The 22,196-nt window shown below is 30.1% G+C and overlaps 1 protein-coding gene across 3 annotated transcripts; it reads left to right on the top strand.

Annotated features, from left to right (window-relative positions):
- The first annotated feature begins 133 nt into the window (after nt 1-133).
- Nucleotides 134-19,322, top strand: LOC148621020 (glycerol-3-phosphate acyltransferase 1, mitochondrial-like). 3 transcript variants are annotated; one of them, XM_088575011.1, is made up of 22 exons: nt 134-273; nt 3,086-3,301; nt 3,882-4,060; nt 7,500-7,607; nt 8,751-8,785; nt 9,472-9,562; nt 9,811-9,907; nt 10,573-10,709; nt 11,132-11,228; nt 11,786-11,915; nt 12,271-12,353; nt 12,738-12,851; nt 13,281-13,446; nt 13,873-13,943; nt 14,334-14,479; nt 14,709-14,812; nt 15,190-15,332; nt 16,292-16,369; nt 16,604-16,720; nt 17,092-17,218; nt 17,590-17,658; nt 17,941-19,322. In XM_088575011.1, the coding sequence occupies exons 2-22, from the start codon at nt 3,110-3,112 to the stop codon at nt 18,111-18,113; spliced, it is 2,457 nt and encodes an 818-aa protein (XP_088431137.1). In that variant the 5' UTR covers nt 134-273; nt 3,086-3,109; the 3' UTR covers nt 18,114-19,322. The 3 variants fall into 3 exon arrangements, with proteins under 3 accessions (XP_088431137.1, XP_088431138.1, XP_088431139.1); XM_088575012.1 differs by lacking the exon at nt 134-273 and adding an exon at nt 1,034-1,065; XM_088575013.1 differs by lacking the exons at nt 134-273; nt 3,086-3,301 and having other exon boundaries at nt 3,922-4,060; nt 7,485-7,607.
- The last annotated feature ends 2,874 nt before the right edge of the window (nt 19,323-22,196 follow it).

Below are 22,196 nucleotides of genomic sequence, written 5' to 3'. Positions count from 1 at the left end.
TCACCTATCTCAGAAATAAAAAGACAAAAAAAAAAGGTAATTCAACATGAAATTTGTTACAGACAACACTTATTGACGTTCTGTGGACTGCACAGCTATGTATAAAGCTGACGCGTCCACTAGCAGACGAAGTTTCATCATCATTTTTGCATACATGCATCATACGCTGAACACGTGAACAAACACTGTTATTGTGGAGTTGTTTTTGTGCTTAAATACATGCACTTCTGTTCATTATCTATTTTGAATTCGAGGACAACAAACTGCAATAAGGTGAGTGAAAATTCATGGTAAAATTTTTCCTTGAAAGAGATTCCAGACATTAATTTGTTTTCTTACATCATGCGTTGTAATTTTTCGATACTGTATATAATTTACAAAATGTATTTGTATAGTTTATTCCTTTAAGTTTTGATATTATATGAAAAAAATGCATGTTAAAAATGTGCCTTTGAAACTTACATGGAATTATGGTTCACATGGTACATGTACTTGGACACTTGCTGAATGCATGTACAACTTTTGTCAGTGCACTTACGAAGCAGGTTATTTTTCTAGTCTTTCTGTTGGGTTTCATTTATTTTTCAATTAGTTAAAAAGAATTGTCAGATGTTAAAAGTTATAGCTTGCACAGTTTGTTCATATTTGCAATATTATTCAAGAATTTATTGTGGCATTACAAGGTATCCAATTTGTAATCTTGATAATTTCCTTATGGGCATTTCTGATGCAGGATGCATTGAAAACAGAAGACTAATCTGCATTTTATTGTTTACCTCCAGATTCTTGAAAAACTGAATTACAAAGCAAAATCTTTTATTTATTTCTTAACAATTTTTTTTATCTTGAAATAGATTTTTATATTTTTTATCAGTATTTTTACATTGTTAGATTTGCTTTTAATACTGACTTCAACGCTATGTTAATGACAAATTTCCCATGCACAGATGATTGGTACCCATTCTGGTGAAACCACGGTGTCACATGACAAACACTTACATCATACATGTACATACCCTATTTAGAATAGTGTTTGTCTGGCATTTGTACATCTGAAAGCCCCAGGTAACACTTTTGTTAGTTACACATGATTTTATGCTACTGTCTTCAGGCTGACCATGTTTGCAAGGAAAAACTTTTCTTTAGTTTATGGTTTACAAGTTTGATCATTAAAATGTGTTAAAGGTTACAAAATTAATAAATTGTAATTTGTATCAACACTGCTTAAATGTGAACATCTTGAAAATCATCAGAATGTTTTTTTTTTTAAATTCAGTCCTTGCACTCCTTTAATTATTCCTTAGGAAAGGAATCAATTTTGATCAAAATTGATTTTCCAGTTTTCTTTTTGAAATTGTACAATAGTAAATGCATTTGATGAAAGGATTGTTTTTTTTTAATTTTTGACCAATCTCTATAGTCTAAATATTTTCAGCAGAATATGAACTTTGTTAGCTCACCTGACCAAAGGTCAAGTGCGCTATTGCCATCACTTGGTATCCATCGTCCAATAGTCATTGTCTGTTGTCTGATGTCGTTAACAATTTTTCAAAACTCTTCTCCTCTGACACTGCTGGACCATTCAGAACCAAACTTGGTATGAGATTTCCTTGAGGTAGCCTGCATAGAAATGACTTGGGAATTTTTTATCTGTCAAAAAACATGGTGGCTGTTATTAAAAATAGAACATAGGGGTCAGACAGTAGTTTTTTGCTTATATCTCCAAAATTGGTACATGTAGGTATAGCCAAATTCTGACATGAGTGAAAGTGTTTAGCATGGTTAGATATATATGTGGTCAAATTTTCATTTTAATCTAATAAGCCATGTTGGAGTAATCTCCTGTGATATCACTTGACCAATTGGAACCATTTTTGGTATGAATGTTCCTTAGGGTATTTTGCTTAGGATTGGTGTGAGGATTTTTGATCCGTGGAAAAACACGGCGGCTGTTACTAAAAATAGAGCATAGGGGTCTGACAAAAGTTTTTCCCATATATCTCCAGCCAAATTTTGACAAGGTAAAAGTGTTCAGCATGATGAGATATATCTTTGTTCAATTTTTTATTTAATCAGGCAAGTCATTTTGGATTTATTGCCCTTTTTCAACATCTTATCCTTACTTTTAATATCAAACTTAGTATGAATATTCCTGAGGTTATTCTGCTGTGGGGATTTTTTATTCCTGTAAAAACATGACAGTTCTTACTGAAAACAGAACAAAGGGGTCAAAATTTTTTTCATGTATCTCCAAAACTGTGAGGTTTGGCCAAATTCTTTCAATTGCCAAAATGATTTTTATTATAAGGCCTACAAAACCCTGAATTGGATCATTGATTCCTGTTGGAGTTATTGACCTTAACAGTTGAAAAATGACATTCTTTTACAGTTTTCAGCCAATATCTTGAAAACTATAATAGATAGAAAGAAAGTTTCAGTTGCTGAAAGGATCTTTATTATAAGTCTTATTAAAGTCTTCTTTGCATCAAAATTGTTGGACAAATCCTTGTTAGAGTTATTGCCCTTGAAAGGCAAAAAATTAACCACATGAGTGATTCAGGCTTCTGAGAGCCTCTTGTTCTGTATTCAGCCTATGTGTAGCAGAAGAACAAGTAAATCTTATGATATTTTAAAAAAAAATCATAATCTAATAAAAATGAAATTCATACATGTTTTTCAGTGTGCAAAACATTCTAGATTTTAGCCAGGCTTTGTTTAGAAAATGTTGTTTTCCATATTTGATACTTTGCAGATCTCTTTGCCTTGTTTATTTTGACATTAGATTATTTGTACTGAGTATTTGGAAACAAGGACATCAGATAATTTTCATATACTGGGTAATTATAATGTTATCTGAGGTTTGGTGGACGAATTCTGTCTGCACGTTTGTGTACTGGATATTCAAAATACGACACATTTTATTGACTAAGGTCCATTAGCACTTTTAATGCTCTATAAGTGTTATGTATTAAATATATAGGATAGATATAGCCTTTTAAAAATAGTACTGTTTTATCAACATTATCAAAATTATGATTGTGGTAACCTTGATTATGTTGGAAATGTTGTTTTTGCTTTATTTTAGTATTACCAAGATTCATTTTGAGAGATGTCAGTTACGCCAAATCTACAAGCTGTGTTTAACAAGTGGAAGAAAAGAGGACCTGCAAACACACAGACAGACTCAAATACTCAGAGAATTCTACAGGATGGGAGACAGAAGTGGAAGGACAAGTATGGTGACAGAATTGTCAAGTCACAGTTCAGGAAAGCAAGACAGAGGACGCTGCCTGTTGAAAATGTAAGTTGAGTTATAAGCCAGAAGAAATAAGAGATAAAAATGGTTTTCATCATCTTGCTATATTTATTTTAAGCATATTTATAAGATTTAAGAAATTAGCTTGGACTGGCAGTTCAAATAAATTTGCCAAGTGTCCCATGGGCTATACATACCATCAAGCTAAAGGATCATTTTAATGGGCCATAGCTCCCCTTTTCCAAAATACAAAGTTCATTTGAAAAAGAAACTACTATGGTTCCTCTCTTTTATAATGATCACCAGAACTTATTATCATATCATCTTAGATCACTGATATTTTATTATATAATTGTTTATATATAAACAAAAGCAAGTAATACATAAAAAAATATAAAGATTTTCGAAGATGATAATAAAAAACAACATATATAACAAGAATTCAGTTGAACAGAGTTCATTTGTTTTGTATAAAGTTGTACAAGAACCTTCAGTTTATATTTAGCCAAGTGTTCTATGTCCTTGGTACTGTTTGTATGTTTACTGTAAATTTAAGTGATATAAGCAAAATAACACCAATGATTTGATATGAAGAGTATTTTTACATCCACTTCTTCTATTCAAGGTCAGCCTAAATGTAATCACACAGTTCAAATCCACCCCAATTTTAACTGCTGATAGTTTTGTGAGAACCAGACCTATGGTGGGAACCTGTTGTTCTTGTGTGCCTTACAGTCAAAAAGATTTCAATTTACCAGTTAACCCAAGCATTCACAATATACTTGATGTAACCGGAGGAATACGGTAGGATCATTTACATGAAACCAAGGAGAAAAAAATGTCAATTTAAGGTTACCCTTTTTTTCTGTCTACCCTAGCACATTTTATTGGTATTTTTTTTATGAAATGCTGCTAAACTATCATTTAGTTGAGCACTATTAAAGTAAAAAAAAAATCTTTTCATAAGTGTCTATATAAAATTATTTTAAAAAATGAAAAGATTTTACCTACCTTCCATATTTTTTTTATCCATTGTAACCCAAACAAACATATATTTTTTTCTTTGCCTTATATATATCAATTTAAAAAAAAACATGTGTACATAAAATGTGAAAATTTTGGTTCATCAGATTTTGTTCAGCTTTATATACAGTATCTTATATTATGCTGCTGCATTTATGACTCGATAAGTAGCATGTGCATAAAATTTTAGCTTTCAAATATTTTTTTTATCTTACTGTCCCTTTGATTAAGTTGCTTATATTGTTAGCAACTTCTTGCACTTGTTATTTCACTACTTTACATTCGCATATGATTTGCATAATTATATATTACTACTCCACATTAAGCTGTTGATCAATGCTGTGTTTGCTGTCATAGCTTTGTAGTTCAACTTCATACGAGATCAAAATGTACCTCTTAAATATCATACACATGTGTTCTACGTGTTTTTCTTTGCTTGTATGAGAACGGAAATTTTACATTAAAAGATGAAATGGTCAGTTAGCATTGAACATACCCAGTTTAAGAGCTGGTACTGGTACTTTTACTCGGCTACGATAGCGTCTGTTACCGGCAGAATAAAATAAAAGCAAAAATAATCATGAGGAAAAATCTAGTAAATATATATCTTAAGACCGTAGACACATAGAACACATGTGTATGATTTTTAAGAGGTTCCGTCTGTAGGCTACGGGTATGTCTCCAAAATCGTGATCTTTAGTCTTTACTATTGTTTATATCAATTGGTGTCTTCGTCGAGGTCCGCGTCAGATTCTAATCACTAAAGCACTTTAACCTATGACGTTTTAACATAGTGTCTATTTATAGAAAGTGTCTATTTATAGAAAACATGTGGTGACTTAACAATGTCAAAGTAATCACCGAATTTGTGCTGAACAAAAAGCTAAACACAGGTGAAGATTTTATGAAAATGTGTCAAAAAATGCCATTCATTTTCCCCGATATTTGTTGTGATTTGTGCTGACGAGTGCAGGAATTTTTAGTGTTGACAACGAGTCAACACACAAAACAAACTTTTACAGAATATGATTTAAGGGCTGACCATTAAACCATTCGATTTGGCGGGGAGGGGGAGTTTTGGTAAAAATATTCTGGCAACCCTAAGTTTGAAAAGAACATGTCTGGCCTTTGCTGACAAGAATATAAAAAAAAATATTGGATCCCAGATTTAACACTGCTATATACAATGATAAATAATAAATACATTGTAATGTTTAAAAAATTCTGTCTGTCAAAAAGTCAACCAGACTAAAACTGCCAGCCTTGTTCTTTTTCAGAATTTCTTATCAGACTATGATTTTTTACCAACATTTCACAATAAGACACATGTATGGCAAGCCAAAGTGGACAAAAATGCTTTTTCAATATTATAAATTCATTTTCTAATATTACAAATTAGATTTCTTATATCACAAAACACTTTCTTAATATTAAAAGAATAATTTTTAAATATTAAAAATTCAATTGAATTTCTAATATTAAAAAACAATCTTTTAATATTAGAAATTGATTTTCTAATATTAGAAAATCATTTTGTAATATCAAGAAATGTAACTGATTTTGTAACATTAAAAGTGATTTTCTAATATTACATATTCAGTTTGTAATATTACAAAATGTGTGATGTTTTATAATATTACTAAATCAGGAATTTGTAATATTAGAAAATGAATTTTTCATATTACAGAATGAATTTATAATATTCAAAAATCTTTTCTAATATTAAAAAAAAATGATTTTGTAATATTAAAAAATCATTTTCTGATATTACAAAATACTGATTTTTGTCCACTTTGGCTTGCCATACACATGCAATTGTTCTACATGTCACAGTATTAATTAGGCAATAAACAACAAAGTTTTATTATGAAAATAATCAGCACTAGGAACCACCACATTTTATGGAATTTCATTTAATAAATGTTTAGTTTTGTTCCTATGCTTTTATTTCCATGCGCTAGTGTTCAGATTTTGTAACAAGTAAATAAAAGCGGAAATCACCTGATTTTAGAGCATATTGCATTCATGCCATCTCAGATGTTGAAAGTAAACCAAAATTGTAGGCATAGAATATTTGACGATTAGCGACTTTGAAGACCTCAGTCTTTGATTTGTAATTGTGGTAATTAAAATGTAGTATGCAAAATATTTTGTATGATTTTAGGCTGTATTGACCACTCATGATTAGACAAAACCATTCGCCCTAATAACAAAAGCAGCAATATGCAAATGAAGCCCACACATAAAAAATCCATCCACCATTGATAAAAATATTTGTCGTATCAAACCAATGGACAATACCATAAAGGAAAATCCATCTGCCAATGATATAAATAGTTGTAGAATTACACTATTATTCAATAATTTGACCTTGTTGATGGGACTAATATAGCTTAATCAATGAAGATGAAGCAATCTAAGTGTGCACTTTTAAACAATTTGACTGGGATATCATGACATAAATAATTCAAACATGCCACCATCCATTGTGTACATTTCAATAATTTTACCTGGATGCCAAGACAAAAATAGTTACAGAACCCCTTATTCAGCTATCCTGGGCTGGAAGGGGATTTTGATGTATTAAAGGAATTGTTAATAAACTTATATGTTTAAAAAAAATAGTTACAGCTAAATGACTTCCAAAAAACTTGAAAGAAATGTAGTTGGATATAAATTTTATTTATTTCCCCATAGTAAAGATAAGCAAAATCGTATAAAAATGTTATAAGCTCCAATAAACATCTGTGATTATTTAGATAGCTATTAGATCATAATATGGGAGGGTTATCAGGGATGGAACTTCAATGATAAGATTAAGCAGGTTGTACAAAAGTTTAAAAAAAAAACATTGCATGTACTTATGCTTGTTATATTGCTCACTAATCCACTTAACGTACATTTATTACCAGTTTTTATTAACAGGATTGATATTTTTAGAGTTGGACATATCTATAATTGACTTATATAGATAAATAAAATAAATTTATCACAAGTGTTAAGTTGATAAATGGAGCACATAGATACATTGTAGATAATAGTACTGTTTTTCGCTATATAGTACATGTACATGTATCTGCAAAAATTAGAGTGCAACACCCTGAAACGTTTATCATATAAATCAATTCTGAACTTTTTTGTACACATGATCTTTATATTTTTTTTACTAACATGAAGTTAGTTGAATATGTTAATCATGTTTTAGCCATTGATATTCTAGGCCTAGAAGTTTCCTTGATAGAACATTCCAAACCTTAGCGTATGTTTTCAGTCGAAACACCAAACATAGGTACAAAGATGTCACCATGTTTGTGCTGTCATCACCGAGGTAATAATTTTGAGAATTCAGTTGAAACTTGTAATTTTTTTCATTTGACTATTTAAGGAGGTAGACTTAGGGTAAGGGACATAACTCTTACAAATCATTGGAACATTTGTGTAAAGCATTTTATATCAATTTTATCTAAGCATCAAAGTAACTTTGATTCATCCCATTCTATTTCAAATGAAGGCTTGATAGGCTTTGCTGAAATTGAATATGATGCAAACATATCACTGATTTCAAGTGTTATGTCTCTTACCTTAGGTCTACCTCCTTTAACTCAATATACAGATCTATATTAGTAGAAGACATAAATGAAGAGATGTGGTTAGTTAGAAAAAATGTTCATTTAATTTCTAATCAAGTATAGGACAATTTGAAAGTCAAATGGTCACATTATTTTGAATGATTTTAATGAAATGGATGCATTATAATCTATGAACATCCTCTTATTGTTTTATCTGAATGATTCACTCATTTTCCAGATAGGGATTAAAGGGATTAAATATTATAGATTATAGAAATATTTTTATCTTCTTTTAATAATTAAAGCAGATTATGAAAATTCTCAATGACAATTACTTGTGTAATCAGAATACTTGTATCTTATTGTTATTCATTATCTTAAACTATTGTTGCTATCATAACTGACTGTGCAAGAAAAGATCCTATCATTAAGTACATGTATTTCTGTTTAAAAAAACCAACTAGAAACCTGAAAAATAAATATGTGTAAATCTCATTCAATTGATGTTTCATGCACCATGCTTGGAAGAAATTGAAGTAAAAATTGTAATTCTTAGCATATCAATTTTTAAATTGAGTCAAATAGATAAATAACTGTGAAAGTACTTTGTTCATCGGGTACCAATTTTCGTGGTTATCGTGGGATGGCAAATCCACAAAATTTAATTCCCATCGAAAAGGAGATTGCCATTGATTTGTATACTGAAAACCCCAGAACCACAAATTCAAGAATCCATGAACTTGTATTTTTTCCATAATCCATGAAATTTTATATCTACGATTTCACAGTACTTTAAACAAACTGATAAAAATAAGGCAGATTGATATGATAACTCTCATTTTTTTCCTACTTAGCTTTCTACAAATTTTCCAAATAATTTTTTTGATGTACTCTTCTTTTAGAGTGTTGGAAGCAGTTGAAAAACAGACAGAAAAGGGTAATTGATTTTTTTAAAGAAAAATATAAAGATTAAATGCTTGCTAATAAAGATAAGTTTAATTCTGGTCAGTAATCCCATATTGTTATCATGAAACACTAAAATTTGAAAGAAATAAAAAATTTATAATTCCTACTGTTGCATAAAAGCAGTAATTCATTTTTTCTGTGCATGCCCCATACATGTAAATGGATGTAGTTTATGGTTATGCACACAAGCGATTTTGTTCCTCGTATTAAAAGCGGCCCAAACTCTTCATTATTGGAAAATTTTTACCATATTGACCACTCATTGGGAGAAAATATGGTACAGGGGACAGAATCAAGTCATATGCCGATCTGGAAGTGAAATCCAATACCAAACTGATAAATATGTACTCCCAATATTCACAATATTCATTTGGTCACGACTTACCAAAAAAAAAGAAAAAAAAAACATTTCATAGAACTGAACATAGTACCAGGTGAAAATTTCATTGGTTTTCAAAAAATTATGCCTCACAATTAGGAATTTTCCTCTCTTTGGGAAAAATATTTGTCAACATTTTGGGAAAGTCTCCTTGGGAAACAGCCAATATTTAGCTGCAATAAAAGGGTAACAAAATCACTGCACATTTACAGTAATTCGAAAATGTCTTGAATACATTTCTTTTCAAGGTTTATACATTTTCTTCTCCCATTTAATAGCAACAAATGTGAAAAGAAAAGAAGTTCTGAAGAAAAAGCCAGCAGAATATATGAAGACCATGGCAGCATCAATATCTAACAAACTCATAAAGTAAGTTATAATGATTGCTTGTGTACAGCCCTTAATTTTCTAAAATGTCTTTGAAGTATGACTAATAAATTATTCTGTAAAACAAACTGGTCCATTGATATTGAATTTTATTTACTTAAGAGTAACGCTGTAAATTTTCAATTTAAAAAGAATGTGGACAGGTTATGTTCTAAATTTTGATTTGAATTTGGCAATTGGAAGAATGTTTCCATTTACGTATTTCTGCATTGGATAATTTTCTTTTTCAGAGTTACGGCCTGGTTGTTACTTAAAGTTTTATCTGTGATATTAAGAGGTGTATTCGTAAATAAAAAGCAGCTAGCGGTGATCAAAAAGGCATCAGAGGTAAATTTTATTCATGACTTACTGTTGGTGATGAGTATATCCTGGGTAGGATCAAGAGACTTTGAAAAAAGGGGGTTTCCAGCATTTAGTCATTATTGCCACAAATTGAATTTAAAAAAAAAAAATCCCCACAACCCCCTTAGATCCACTGCTGATATGATTCCTCATTGAATTAAGGTGATGTTACTTGTAACATTTATAAAAGTCATATTCCATTACAAACTGTGACTGACAAACAGATAAATACAAATACACATTATTGTCTTTGTGTTCATTCTAAAAACTTGGTCCTTTACAGATTGAGCTATCACATTTATTTAAATCAAACAATATACGGAATAAAAACATTTCATTACAAACAACAGCTGTTACTCTACTATTTTTTAGTAATCATAAAATTCATTCTATCTGATTCAAATTGTAAAGAATCACTAAGTCAACTCTGTAATCAATACTACTGCAACTTGAATAGATTGTGAATCAGTGCAAAGGAAATAATGAATTTTTGCAGTCGGCGACTTTAGCCATTAGTACCATGCCTAATGTCTATTTTTTTCGGACTGGTGAAAGATTTTGTCTGCTAGTCCTGTGGACCAGTTGCTTAAAAAGGTTTTTGGTGCAGACTGTTTTGTATTATTCCTTTTTATTTTGATTTTGTCTTTCAGCAAGGTATACCCATGATTTATCTCCCTTTACATCTCAGTCATCTGGACTATATCCTGGTTACCTTCATCTTGTGGAGTTATGACATCAAAGCTCCTTTTGTTGCTGCAGGAAACAACCTCAATATACCTATATTTAAGTAAGCATTATGGACCTGTTACTTTTTCCTTATTAGTCAATTATTGGCCACATCAGATCTGATTATGAAATCACATAATGATGCATGATACATGTATAATAATTTGATACAAGCATTTCTTTTAATCTAAAAATGAAAGTAGCACACTAAAAGTTATATTGAAGGCCATTTGTTCAAACCTTAAATCTCAACCGGTAAATGTAATATCAACAGTGATATTTGATTCCATACTTTATTAGTTATTTACTTATAATAAGATTTGCCTTTTTATTGTGTATATAATAAGATTTGCCTTTTTATTGTGTATATACCCTCTCTTCATTTGCCTACTTTCCCAGTTTATAATAACTCATTTCTGTCTATATTGATACAAGGAGTCAAGAGACACTATTTTAGAAATGAGAATTATTGTCACTTTACAGTTCATTACTGAGAGGGCTTGGAGGATTTTTCATCAGAAGAAAATTGGATAAGGTTGCTGGACAGAAAGATTTAATTTACAGAGCTATTTTGCATACAGTAAGTTTTTTTTAATCTACAGAGCTATTTTGCATAAAGTAAGTTTTTGTAACTAAATTGTCTTTGAAACATAAAATCCTTGAATACAATAGTGTTGTTTAAACAAACCTATTATATTTTGCTCCACATATTTATATTTTATTTTGACTTCTAAAGTAATATTTTGTTGCCATGCAACTAAGTTTGGAGACATTATGGTCATTGATATCACACCTCTAGTTTTGACCATTTTTTTTCTGTGAGACTTGAAGCACATCATTGTAAGATGGTACATACAGGCATTATGAAATAACTTAAATACTATATGTCATTTTATGATAATGAGAAGATATTGCTAAATGAGGTGTTTATTTTATCCAATCATTTCAGAAATACCTGTACAAAATTAGGACAATTGCAGTGGTTTCAAACTTTCCAGTTTTCCCTTTGGTATTGCCATTTATTATATTGACTTTCCTTTAAGACTTTGCCTTTTGACTACTGCCTAGATTTTTATCAGTTCGGTTATTTTGTTATTACTCATCACAGTGACATGTTTTTGTTATCTATTTTTCCAGTACATGCAGGAAATTCTTAGTAATGGAGGTGACCTAGAATTTTTTATCGAAGGAGGAAGAAGTCGTACAGGGAGAGCTTATTATCCAAAGGGAGGCTTATTGTCTGTTGTCTTGGATACTTTAATTGATGGTTGGTATTAGTTTATATCAAATTGAATCATATACTGACAAAAGGCTTCAAATTTCTGTAAATGACATGAAATGTCATGGCAGTTTCTTTTAAATATATACTTGTAATTTAGATAGCATGCTTTGTAAAGTTTGAATTCTGCCTTTTTCTTTCCCATGAAAACAATAAATTTTCAATTATATAGAACAGTTGAACTGTTATCAATGGTATATTGATGTGGAACATTGTTTCTTATCCTGTGAATATGGCAAATCTGCTTTGATGATAGATAACAAACAAAGCAAGATTACTTACTTGAAAAACAGTTGACTTTTTAGGAATAAGTAATAATAATGTTTGTTATACAATTTTGTAGGGAAAATAGAAGATGCTTATATAGTACCTATAAGTATCAACTATGACAGAATTTTAGATGGTAATTTTAGCAGTGAAGAAATGGTGAGTAGACAGTTCTGAGAACTATAATGTGCATGTTCTGTCATTTGTAAGTTGGAGTACATGTATTCTGTGAACATTTTCATGAGTACATGTATTCTGTAAACATTTCTTTACATTTGAGTAATTATTTGATATTGTGTCCTGATTTAAAGCTTTTATTTTTATGACTAAGAACTGAAGAAATGAATTTTGTTTAACTTTAAATTAGCATATTGTTATTGTTGAAACAAATTGAAAGGAATTCAAACTTGAAAGTGCATACCTTTTTATTGCAGAATTCAGTACATTAGCATGATTAAGGTGTTTTTATTATTTAATAATGATTATCATCCACTCCAATTCTTTATTTTTGTTGTTACCATAAATTCTTATTTTTCTTTTAAGGGCATGCCAAAGAAAAAAGAGACTTTCTTTGGAGCAATAAAGGGCATCTTTAAAGTGCTGAGTAGAGGTTTTGGAAGTGTCAGGGTAGACTTCTCTCATCCTTTCTCACTAAAGGTATGCTATTTTAAAAACTCTATATTAGTTCAAGACAGTGAAGATATTCAGTGTTAGTGCTTTTACATTTAATCACAGTTCAATAAAATTATAGGTGTTAATTTTCGAACATTCTGAAGTGAGAGATGATCTCCTTCTCAAAACTTTCTTTAGGCTTGAGATTTGCTGAGACACAGGCACTTAGCATGAGATTGTTGATTTTTTATATTTGAAGGCTCCTGCCAAAATCGGTTGACTTAACACCTCATGGGTGAGGACAAGGTATTTGTCCAACACTGAGAATTACAATCAAATATGTATATACAGCTATATATTAAAATGGTGCATTGGCTTGCAGACCAAGAAAGTTGTCTGATCTAATCAAGCTGCATTATTTTTTTTATTTTTCATGTCAATAACGTTAATAAAATGCTATTTTTTTATCAACAGGAATATCTGAAATGTAACAATCCATCTTCTCCTAGATCTGATGTATTCCCTGGTATGCCTTCTCCTCTCCATAGCTTTGGCAGTAATGTTTCTCTGTATGGTACAGACGTTGTGATAGAAGATCAGAGACAATCAGTAGAAGAAATTGCTCAACATGTCCTTTATAGTAAGCTATTATGTTTTTTTAAAGTAAGATGTATGTTTCATGAAGTAAAAACTAAATTTGAAAATTACTTTTATTAGAAAATAAACTTTTTTTCCACCAAAGTATATTGACAATAGAAAAATAGTGATATAGTAGTATGCTGTGACTACAAATAATACAATTTTATTCAAAGGAATATTAAGTTAAAGGAATGCTATTGAGAATATAATTTTTTGCTATTTTGGCCATGGACAAAAGCGTAAAAAAATAAATTGCAAAATTGATTTCTATAATGCGAGTCATATTTTTAAACTTCAAAAATTGATACCACTACATGTTCACTTGACAGAATTCACTAAAATAAGGAAAAATAAAATAACCAGTTGAAAATGAATAAATTTACAATGTCTTGTGTATTATTTATTGATGGTATTTTTTGTATTTCAGGTAGCGTCCATTCTCAGGCAGTGATGAGTACAAACCTAGTGGCATTCTTACTGCTCAATAAATACCGACAGGTGGGAGGATAGATTTATTGTTTATTTATTAGACAATTGATAAGATGTTTTGTGTATCCTTTCCAGAGTTAAAAAAAAAACAGATTTTTCGGACAACAAATTTTCAGTTTACAATACATAGTGCAGTAATTGGTTTTAATGGTCAACAAGAACAGCGTTATATATAAAACAGAATGACTTTAAGTCTGATTTCATGGTACACATATAAATCATAACTTAAGTTTTGAATGAAATTTTTCCTTTTGGTAAAAAACTCAGGAGTTATTCTCTGGAAAATGTCATTGTGCTCTTCTGATTTATATATTTTTTAAAGTCACATCTTAAGATGCTAAGCGATCATTAAAGCCTCTTTTATTCTCTGTAAATAATCCAGAACTATATTGATATCAGGGAACCAGTATAAAACAGATGTCCGTGGACATTGATTGGTTGAAAGGAGAACTGAAGGCCAGAAAGAGGGATGTAGGATTTGTTGGAGAGACTACAGATGTATTGGAATATGCTGGTGATCTCCTTACTAATGAGTTAGTCACAAGGTAAGTCTTTAAATGTATATTTTCTCCGTAAATTGTATTTTGTCAAATTAGAAAAAATTACAAGAAATGTAAGAAATAAAAAAAACTTCAATGATATTTGAATGTCAATATCAAGAATGAAGAAAATAACTGATCATAGTTTTGCAATGTTAAGGCTTAAAAGAATATCTATCACCTTACTTAACTGATTTGATGATTTTTTTTTTAACAATTGGCAATTTTTTGCCAGAGATGATTCCAGAATTGTTCCATGTACCAGTATGCCTGGTGTTTTTGAACTGAGTTACTATGCCAACCCCGTGATTTCTGTATTTTTGCTAGAGAGTGTTCTAGGTAAGTTTCTTAGGTTAAAATTGTAATTACACTTAAGTTGCGTAGGTTGAAATATATGTGCATTTTGATGATTAAGACATACCGTAAATTATATATACATGGATGTACATGTAGATTAAGAGATTGATATATTCTCAGTTAATAATATATACTCTTTTATGAATGTTTCATTGGCATTGTCAGAGATTTATGGGTAATGCAGCTACACAAGGGCAGGACCACAAACTCCGTCTTTGACTCTCAAATATATGATAGGCAATACATCAAACAGTATCTTAAAAAAAAAGTACAAGAATGCTCTCAGTTCTTTACACTCTGAATGATTAGAATGAAAATAGTTTTCATGGTAATTTAGATTAAGTTCTTTTTATTTTCAGCTTGTTCTGTGATATTCCATTGTGATATAGACATGTCTTCTATAACCAAACAGACAGAGGAAATTTCTGCCAACAGAGAAGATATCCTGTCTACTGCCCAAGCTATCTGTAACCTGCTCAAATATGATTTCATTTTCTGCCCAGTAAGTATTTTAAAAAAAAATATAGTAACATGTCATCACTTTTCTTGTATTTGAATAAATGACCTTGTTTTAGGAAATTTTAGGAAATGCAGGTATTTGAATAAATGACCTTGTTTTAGGAAATTTTAGGCAATGCAGGTATTTGAATAAATGATGTTGTTTTGAGAAATTTTAGGCAATGCAGGTATTTGAATAAATGACCTTGTTTTAGGAAATTTTATCTCTACCTTTCAAATATTTGAAGGGCAATAAAGTAAACAGTACACCATATATACCATCATAGTACTTTGAATGCTAAAAATATAATTACATATCTACACTTCAATCTACTGAATCATTTTCAGTTTTAAGGTGAACTAATACTTTCAGTTACCTTTTAAGTGATCGCCTGAATATAGCTGAAATATTGCTGCTCGGGCGTTAAACCCCAACAATCAATCAACCTTTTAAGTGTAAGTGTTTGTAAGAATCAGGCAAAATGGGAAAAATCAGAAACATGCATGTCAAAATCCACCAATCTAACAATGTAATATCACTCAAGGATACTTTCTCTATTTGAATAGACCATTAATTGATCTCTGCATCAATGGCTTTGCTCAGATAATTTTCAATAGAATCTAAGAAAAATTAGGTTTTTGACAGAGTTATCTGCCCTTGAAATGTTCATTTTTAATGTATTTCAATAAAATTGTAACTCAATGGTCCAGCATGATATGGAAAATCTTGTCTGTGTTCCTTGATTCTGATGGTGCCAATAGTAAAATTACACTATCAAAATTATGGGTTTTTCATACCAAGTTTCACCTACTGCCTGATTCTTACAGGGACTGACACTTAATTATAATTATAACCAATGAAATATAGATTTCAGTTGAATATGATTGAAACTGTCTTGTTATAATATGATTGATGACTGTCAGTTCATTACAATTTAATATGTTATGTGATTTAATTTGTAGCCTTGTAAGAGATTAGAAGAAGAACTTGCTGATTCCCTTGATGAGCTGGTAACGTCAGAAATTTTGAAAGTTCCAGAGGTAAATGACTACAATTTTATTGCTACTTGTGGTAACTTTTTCTCATTAATTTTCAAGCACTTAAATGAAAAAGACCATTCGGTAAAGAATTTTGAAATATGCAACATTTGTTTGACTCCTGTATAAGTCAGGAATACTTAAAAACATGATTTAATTGAAATTAATGTACTAAGCCACCTCAGAAAAAATCCATTATTTTCCAATTAATTGACATGTATATATTTGTATTGTCAGGATGATGTAGTTGGGTATTCATGTAGAGACCAACAGAGATGGGCCAGAAGTTTATCTGCAACTGTCTCATGGGATGAGGAGGATGAAAATGATTCTATTGCTGAACAGATTGTCAAAGTAAATAACACTGAAGTTTAAACATATGTGTTTTATATAAAGTGAACTTGTGTGACATCTAATTGTAAGCTGGATTTAAGGGACACAGCATGAAGCACTAAAGTGGTCTATAACTGGGTTTGTCTACATTATTTTTTTTTGAATAATGACTTTGTATATTCATTACTTGTAACCTTGTAACTTTTCAGGTTCTTCAATTTTTACACTATATTTTTGTACAGTAATCATTATTATAATTCAATATGTATTAATTTTAGAATGATTACTATTAAAAACATTAAAAGTTTCTAGCTAAATTCAATTTTATTATCATGGTATTTTTTGTATGTTTTTGTTATGTTTTTATTTCAATGAACGATTTCCGTTTTCAGGTAAACATAAATAGACCAGATTGCTTCAACAAGTTACTGTTTCTGTATAGAGTTCTTGCTCCTATCTTAGAATCATACTACATAACTGCATGTCATATAACTAAAGATCTCAAGATTGAAATACCAGGTTTGTAGAATAATATGGAGTAGAAATCCTGGGGAAAATTTTTCAAGTGGTCTTTTAACCCATTCTTGTTACCAGTTTCTATACATTAAAGAGCTTACCTCACAAACATAATTGCATAGTGGCAAAACTTTGGGTTCCATGTACTTGAAATGCGAAAACATTAATATTTTGTATGACTCATTGTCCATGAAAGAAATTAACAATGGTAGAGAAATCAATTCACAGTGAAAATTTATTGTTTTAAAATAAGTACCCTTGATATAACAATTAAAAGGGCCATTTTTTCTGAAGTTCCTGTACTTTTTAAGAGTTTCGAACTTCTCATTACTTTTTGTAATGCCCAATTTTAATATTGTTTTTTTTTCTTACAGAGGACAGTTTTGTGAAAGATTTACATAACCATGCTAAAGATAGAGTAGAGAAAGGGATAGCAAGTTTTGGTAATATATCAAATTATTGTTTTATCTTTAGATGTAAATTTTCTCCTAATTGGCCAAACTTAAAAAGGTTAATTTTGTGGCTTTTTTTAGCAGTTAATAACTGAGGTTAAAAACTTTTGTAATGCTTCCTAGTATACAAGTCTTGAAATAATTTACTTTGTGTTCACAAAATGCGAATGGGTATGGGTGTTGCAATATAGTAACATTTTGTTTTTACAGCTGAGAATTTTTTATTAATCAAGTAACCATAGTAACCAATATAGTATCATTTTGTTTTCACAGCTGAGAGTGCCTCATTATCTACATTCAAGAACGCATTGAAAGGTTTCGAAGATTTAAACATTATAAACATTTTCTATGCTGATAACATTAGAATGATGGAACTTAGGGACCATTACCAAGTCTGGAACAAACTTCATTATTACTTAGAGCTGTTGGAAAATCTAAGGAACTAAAGTAAAGATCTCAGTCATCACACTTGGATGTATAAAACAGGCATTCATGCAATAGATGATGTCAATTTACGCTTGTGTATAGCACCAGACAATTGAGGCCATTGAAGTGTTATAAAAGTGTTATAAAAGTCACTTCCTTTTTTTGCACAATTCAATGGTGCTAATGATTTCGATTCAGTATATTATCTGTCCAGAGATGATATTTCATACCTTAAGCTGTCAGGAGATATTTTATACCTCAACTCACGAGTTTATTACTGCTTATAGGGCACAATATGTTATACATTTCATTATAGTGTATTCAAATGACATAACATCAATACATGGACCACACTGGAAGGTAACTGCTAACTTTAAAAGAACTGATATTGGAAGAGTTTGAAGCAGTTTGTTTGTTTTTTTATCATTTAACATCTGTTTTTGTTTGGAGTAGTTATTACATTGTTGTATTAGATCTTGTTGAAAGACAATTAATCTTTAATTCAAAAGAAGTTGATGGCCTGTAAAGAATTGTGCATGTCATTTTCAATGTCATGTGTTTTATTTGTACCAAGAACCACCTTTGAGTATCATGGGACAAAGTTGTCTCCCTTCTCTATAGTGTCAGGGATTTTTTTTTCTCATATAAATGTGTAGGAAATTAACCAGCAGAGTTAAAAGCTGTATAATATTTATGTCCTAATGAATCATGCTTATTGTGGAGATTCAATTTATTGAAAAAGTAAACTGCTGTTTTCTTGGTTAATTATGCAGAATTAATAGCACACACTGCCCACACTGAAGGAGATATATAAACAAGCATTTGAAAATGTTGAATTTGAGCTAAAATAAATGGAAACCATTACATTTCTTCTAAAAACCATTGAGAAAGTTTGACTGATTGACAATTCAACAGAATATAACCAACTGGTTTTGTTTTTGTACATGAAAGTTAAAATTTGAAATATATGAAGTTTTAAGTCATCATTCTGCTGGTTTCTATACATTTTAAAATCAAATTAAAATAAGACCACTGGAAGACGTTTTTTCTTTAAAATGTGTTAATTAACCATAATTTCAATAAATTATAGTAGATAAGTAAGATATTGTTATTATGAGGTTAGTATTGATATATACATGTACGTTGTAAAACAATTATTGTTTTGTTGAGATTATTTTTGTATATTTGTGCTTTGATTTGTTGAACTAATAAATACTCAAATTATGTTACCTTTTCCTTGTTACTTGTATCACACATCAGGTATAGATAGGATTTTCAGATAATTGCAGTAAACTTTTGTTAGGTTGAAGGTTATAGAATTTACAATTTTTTCTTCTCTTCCATTTATTCATTATTTTTGTCACATAACTTAAATTTTTCCATATAATCATCTAAACAGTTTCCACAAACATCCTGTCATTATTGATTTTTAGCCTTCAGGGTTTTTTTCTTGCTTGGTCAAATGAAAATCTGGCTAAGTATGTTCATCTATATTTATATTTTAATTTAAGAGTAATCAAGGGAACCAAGATTCTAGCGGAATTCAAAAGAATGAATCCAGGGACAAAGACCAGTCATGGAAAATGAACATATACATACAAAGTTACAAAAGTAAACGAGCAACTCGGACTCCACTAAAAACTGTCTGTATTATTTAAATCTCTCTTTGCAAGCAAAGAAGTGTCATACATTCACAGTCAATAGATATATTCAAGTTTAAGATTTTAAGTCCAAAAATGACTTCAGATTTCAATTGCTCATTAAATTCTTCATGAACATTGCCTCTATCTCAACTATTACAATGGTAGGGGATAATGCAACAAACACCATTATAAAATCAACATGTTTATTTAGGTTTTCAATTGACATGGAATGTATAAATGGTGAAATATGTATAGATAAATCATTAGTGTATATAAATAGTTTTCTTAGGTGTTAACAATAAAAATATCAGAGACACAACATAGTGACTAGAAAACAAAACGAATGACACAAAACATAAAGGTCTTTCTGTACTGAAATCAACTGTACATATAGATGTATTACACGAAAAATTTATAGACAAAAAAAACTGGAAAAGAAAAGCAAAATATCTGGCACACTGAAAAAAAATATATCAAGAATTACAGAATTCATGAACTTGTGGCTTTATAATGACAATATTTCTAGTGGGAGCTGATGCCACACACAAATTTACCACAATTTAGAGTAAATTTTACGCAGTCACAAGTGTAAAATTAGAAGTAAGTGAGGACATCATTTTGTACTTATGAAATTTACTTGGTTGTAAAATCTACCACAGATATGCCATAGTTCACAAAAATTAAATCAGATTGTTTCCAACATGAACATACTTATGCATAGGTAACTGATATGGACTCTACAGAAACAAACTGATTACAAGGGCTGAATATTAAGTTACTTCAGAGTAATGAGGTAAAATTCAGTTTTCATCACAATTTTTTTATTGGTCATGGCAATAAGGCTCAAAAGTTGTAAAAAAAAGATTAAAGTTTTAAGAACTATACTCCACATTAATTTTTTTTAAAGGGATTTCTATTTTATCGTTTCACTAATTATGTACACCTATTACAAGAACCACTAATGACTGTCTGTTGTCAATTAATCTACCACTAATACTATGGATTCTATGGACTTTCTAACCTATTTCTAAAAGGCAAAATTCAATCTAATGGTGGGTTATCTACTGGACAATTTATTGGCATCTATTTTTATTATCTCTTTCGTAATTATTTGTAAAAATGATCAGCTAGCATTTACCTGTAGGCTTCACATAATTCAGTTACACTACAATTGGCACTACAATGATAATGCAAAAGTAAATCCGAGTTCATCCTAGGATTTATTTCATTATTTATTATATTTTTCAAACTTTTGTGTTCATTGGTTAAATTACCCCTACCTTTCTGCATTAAATTATTAATATTTTTTCAAATATATTCAAAAACATTTCTCCAATTTGGACTTTTACACCCCAAAAATCTCTTTGGCAATATTACTTACTTGTTCTACATGTTTTTAATCATTATTTATTTATTTATAACTATATTTCTAACATCAATAAAATAAATTAAATATATACCATATATATAAAGCTACCAAAATTTGGCTGTCCTGCAAGTCAAAGATGTTAAAAACTGCTGTCATCATCTGGGTTAATCTTGGATAAAAAAAACTTGAAAAACAATGTTTCTCCCTCCAAAATATCGGCCAAAAATACTGAAGCATCGAAAGATGACCATTCAGAGGCATCAGATACAAGAACATGGCCATAACCTGAAAACAGGAAACAATAAAATATGTTAAAGTTTAGGCTGAGGAAACTTAAATTTAAAAAAAAATACATACTTACCTATAAATAATTTTTAAAATCATTTAGTGTTTTAAGCTTAACAGATTACAGCTATTCCATTTAAGTACCAACTCCATATAAAATTCAGACACAGCAACTAGCAGAAGTGATTCAAGAAGCAGAAAAAAAAAAACACTTAACAAATGATGCTTTTCTGATCTACAAAAACACCAAATTTTTATGGAACTGAAGTCCTTTCTGTAAACAGATCTGTATTTTTGTGAAAACCACACATTCATCTCCCACTGAAATCAACCAAATCAAGAACAATAACTCTTGCAAGATGCCCATTTCAGGTACAATCTATGTTATTTTTATCACAAAAATGCAACAACTCAATGACAATCTAAGACTGTTTATGTGATCTGTTACCGTTTCTGAATACGAAATAAAAGTGAATTTGGTGGGTTTTTGACATGCATGAATCACAATCTGCCTGAGTTTTATAAAGACTGCTACTTAAATTAATCAATTATAAATACATAAAACAACTGATAACAATCATATCTTCATCATGGCAATTCAATTCAATGGAATGAATATACATATAAACTACAATAATAAAATTAATTTTCACTAAATAAATACAAGATAACAAATAATGGAGAGAAAAAAATAATGGTTATGCCATGTAACCATGACAACTCATATGAGTGTAAGAATTTCTGAGTACATATTGGAGATATTTATTACAAATATGTGTCTGAGTTAAAAAGCATTAAGAAAAGAT

Source organism: Perna viridis, chromosome 3 (assembly GCF_037379345.1).
Source record: "Perna viridis isolate PV_CMFRI_1.1 ecotype Kerala chromosome 3, ASM3737934v1, whole genome shotgun sequence".
Taxonomy (NCBI): Eukaryota; Metazoa; Mollusca; class Bivalvia; order Mytilida; family Mytilidae; genus Perna; species Perna viridis.
This window is presented reverse-complemented; position numbering and strand designations above follow the sequence as displayed.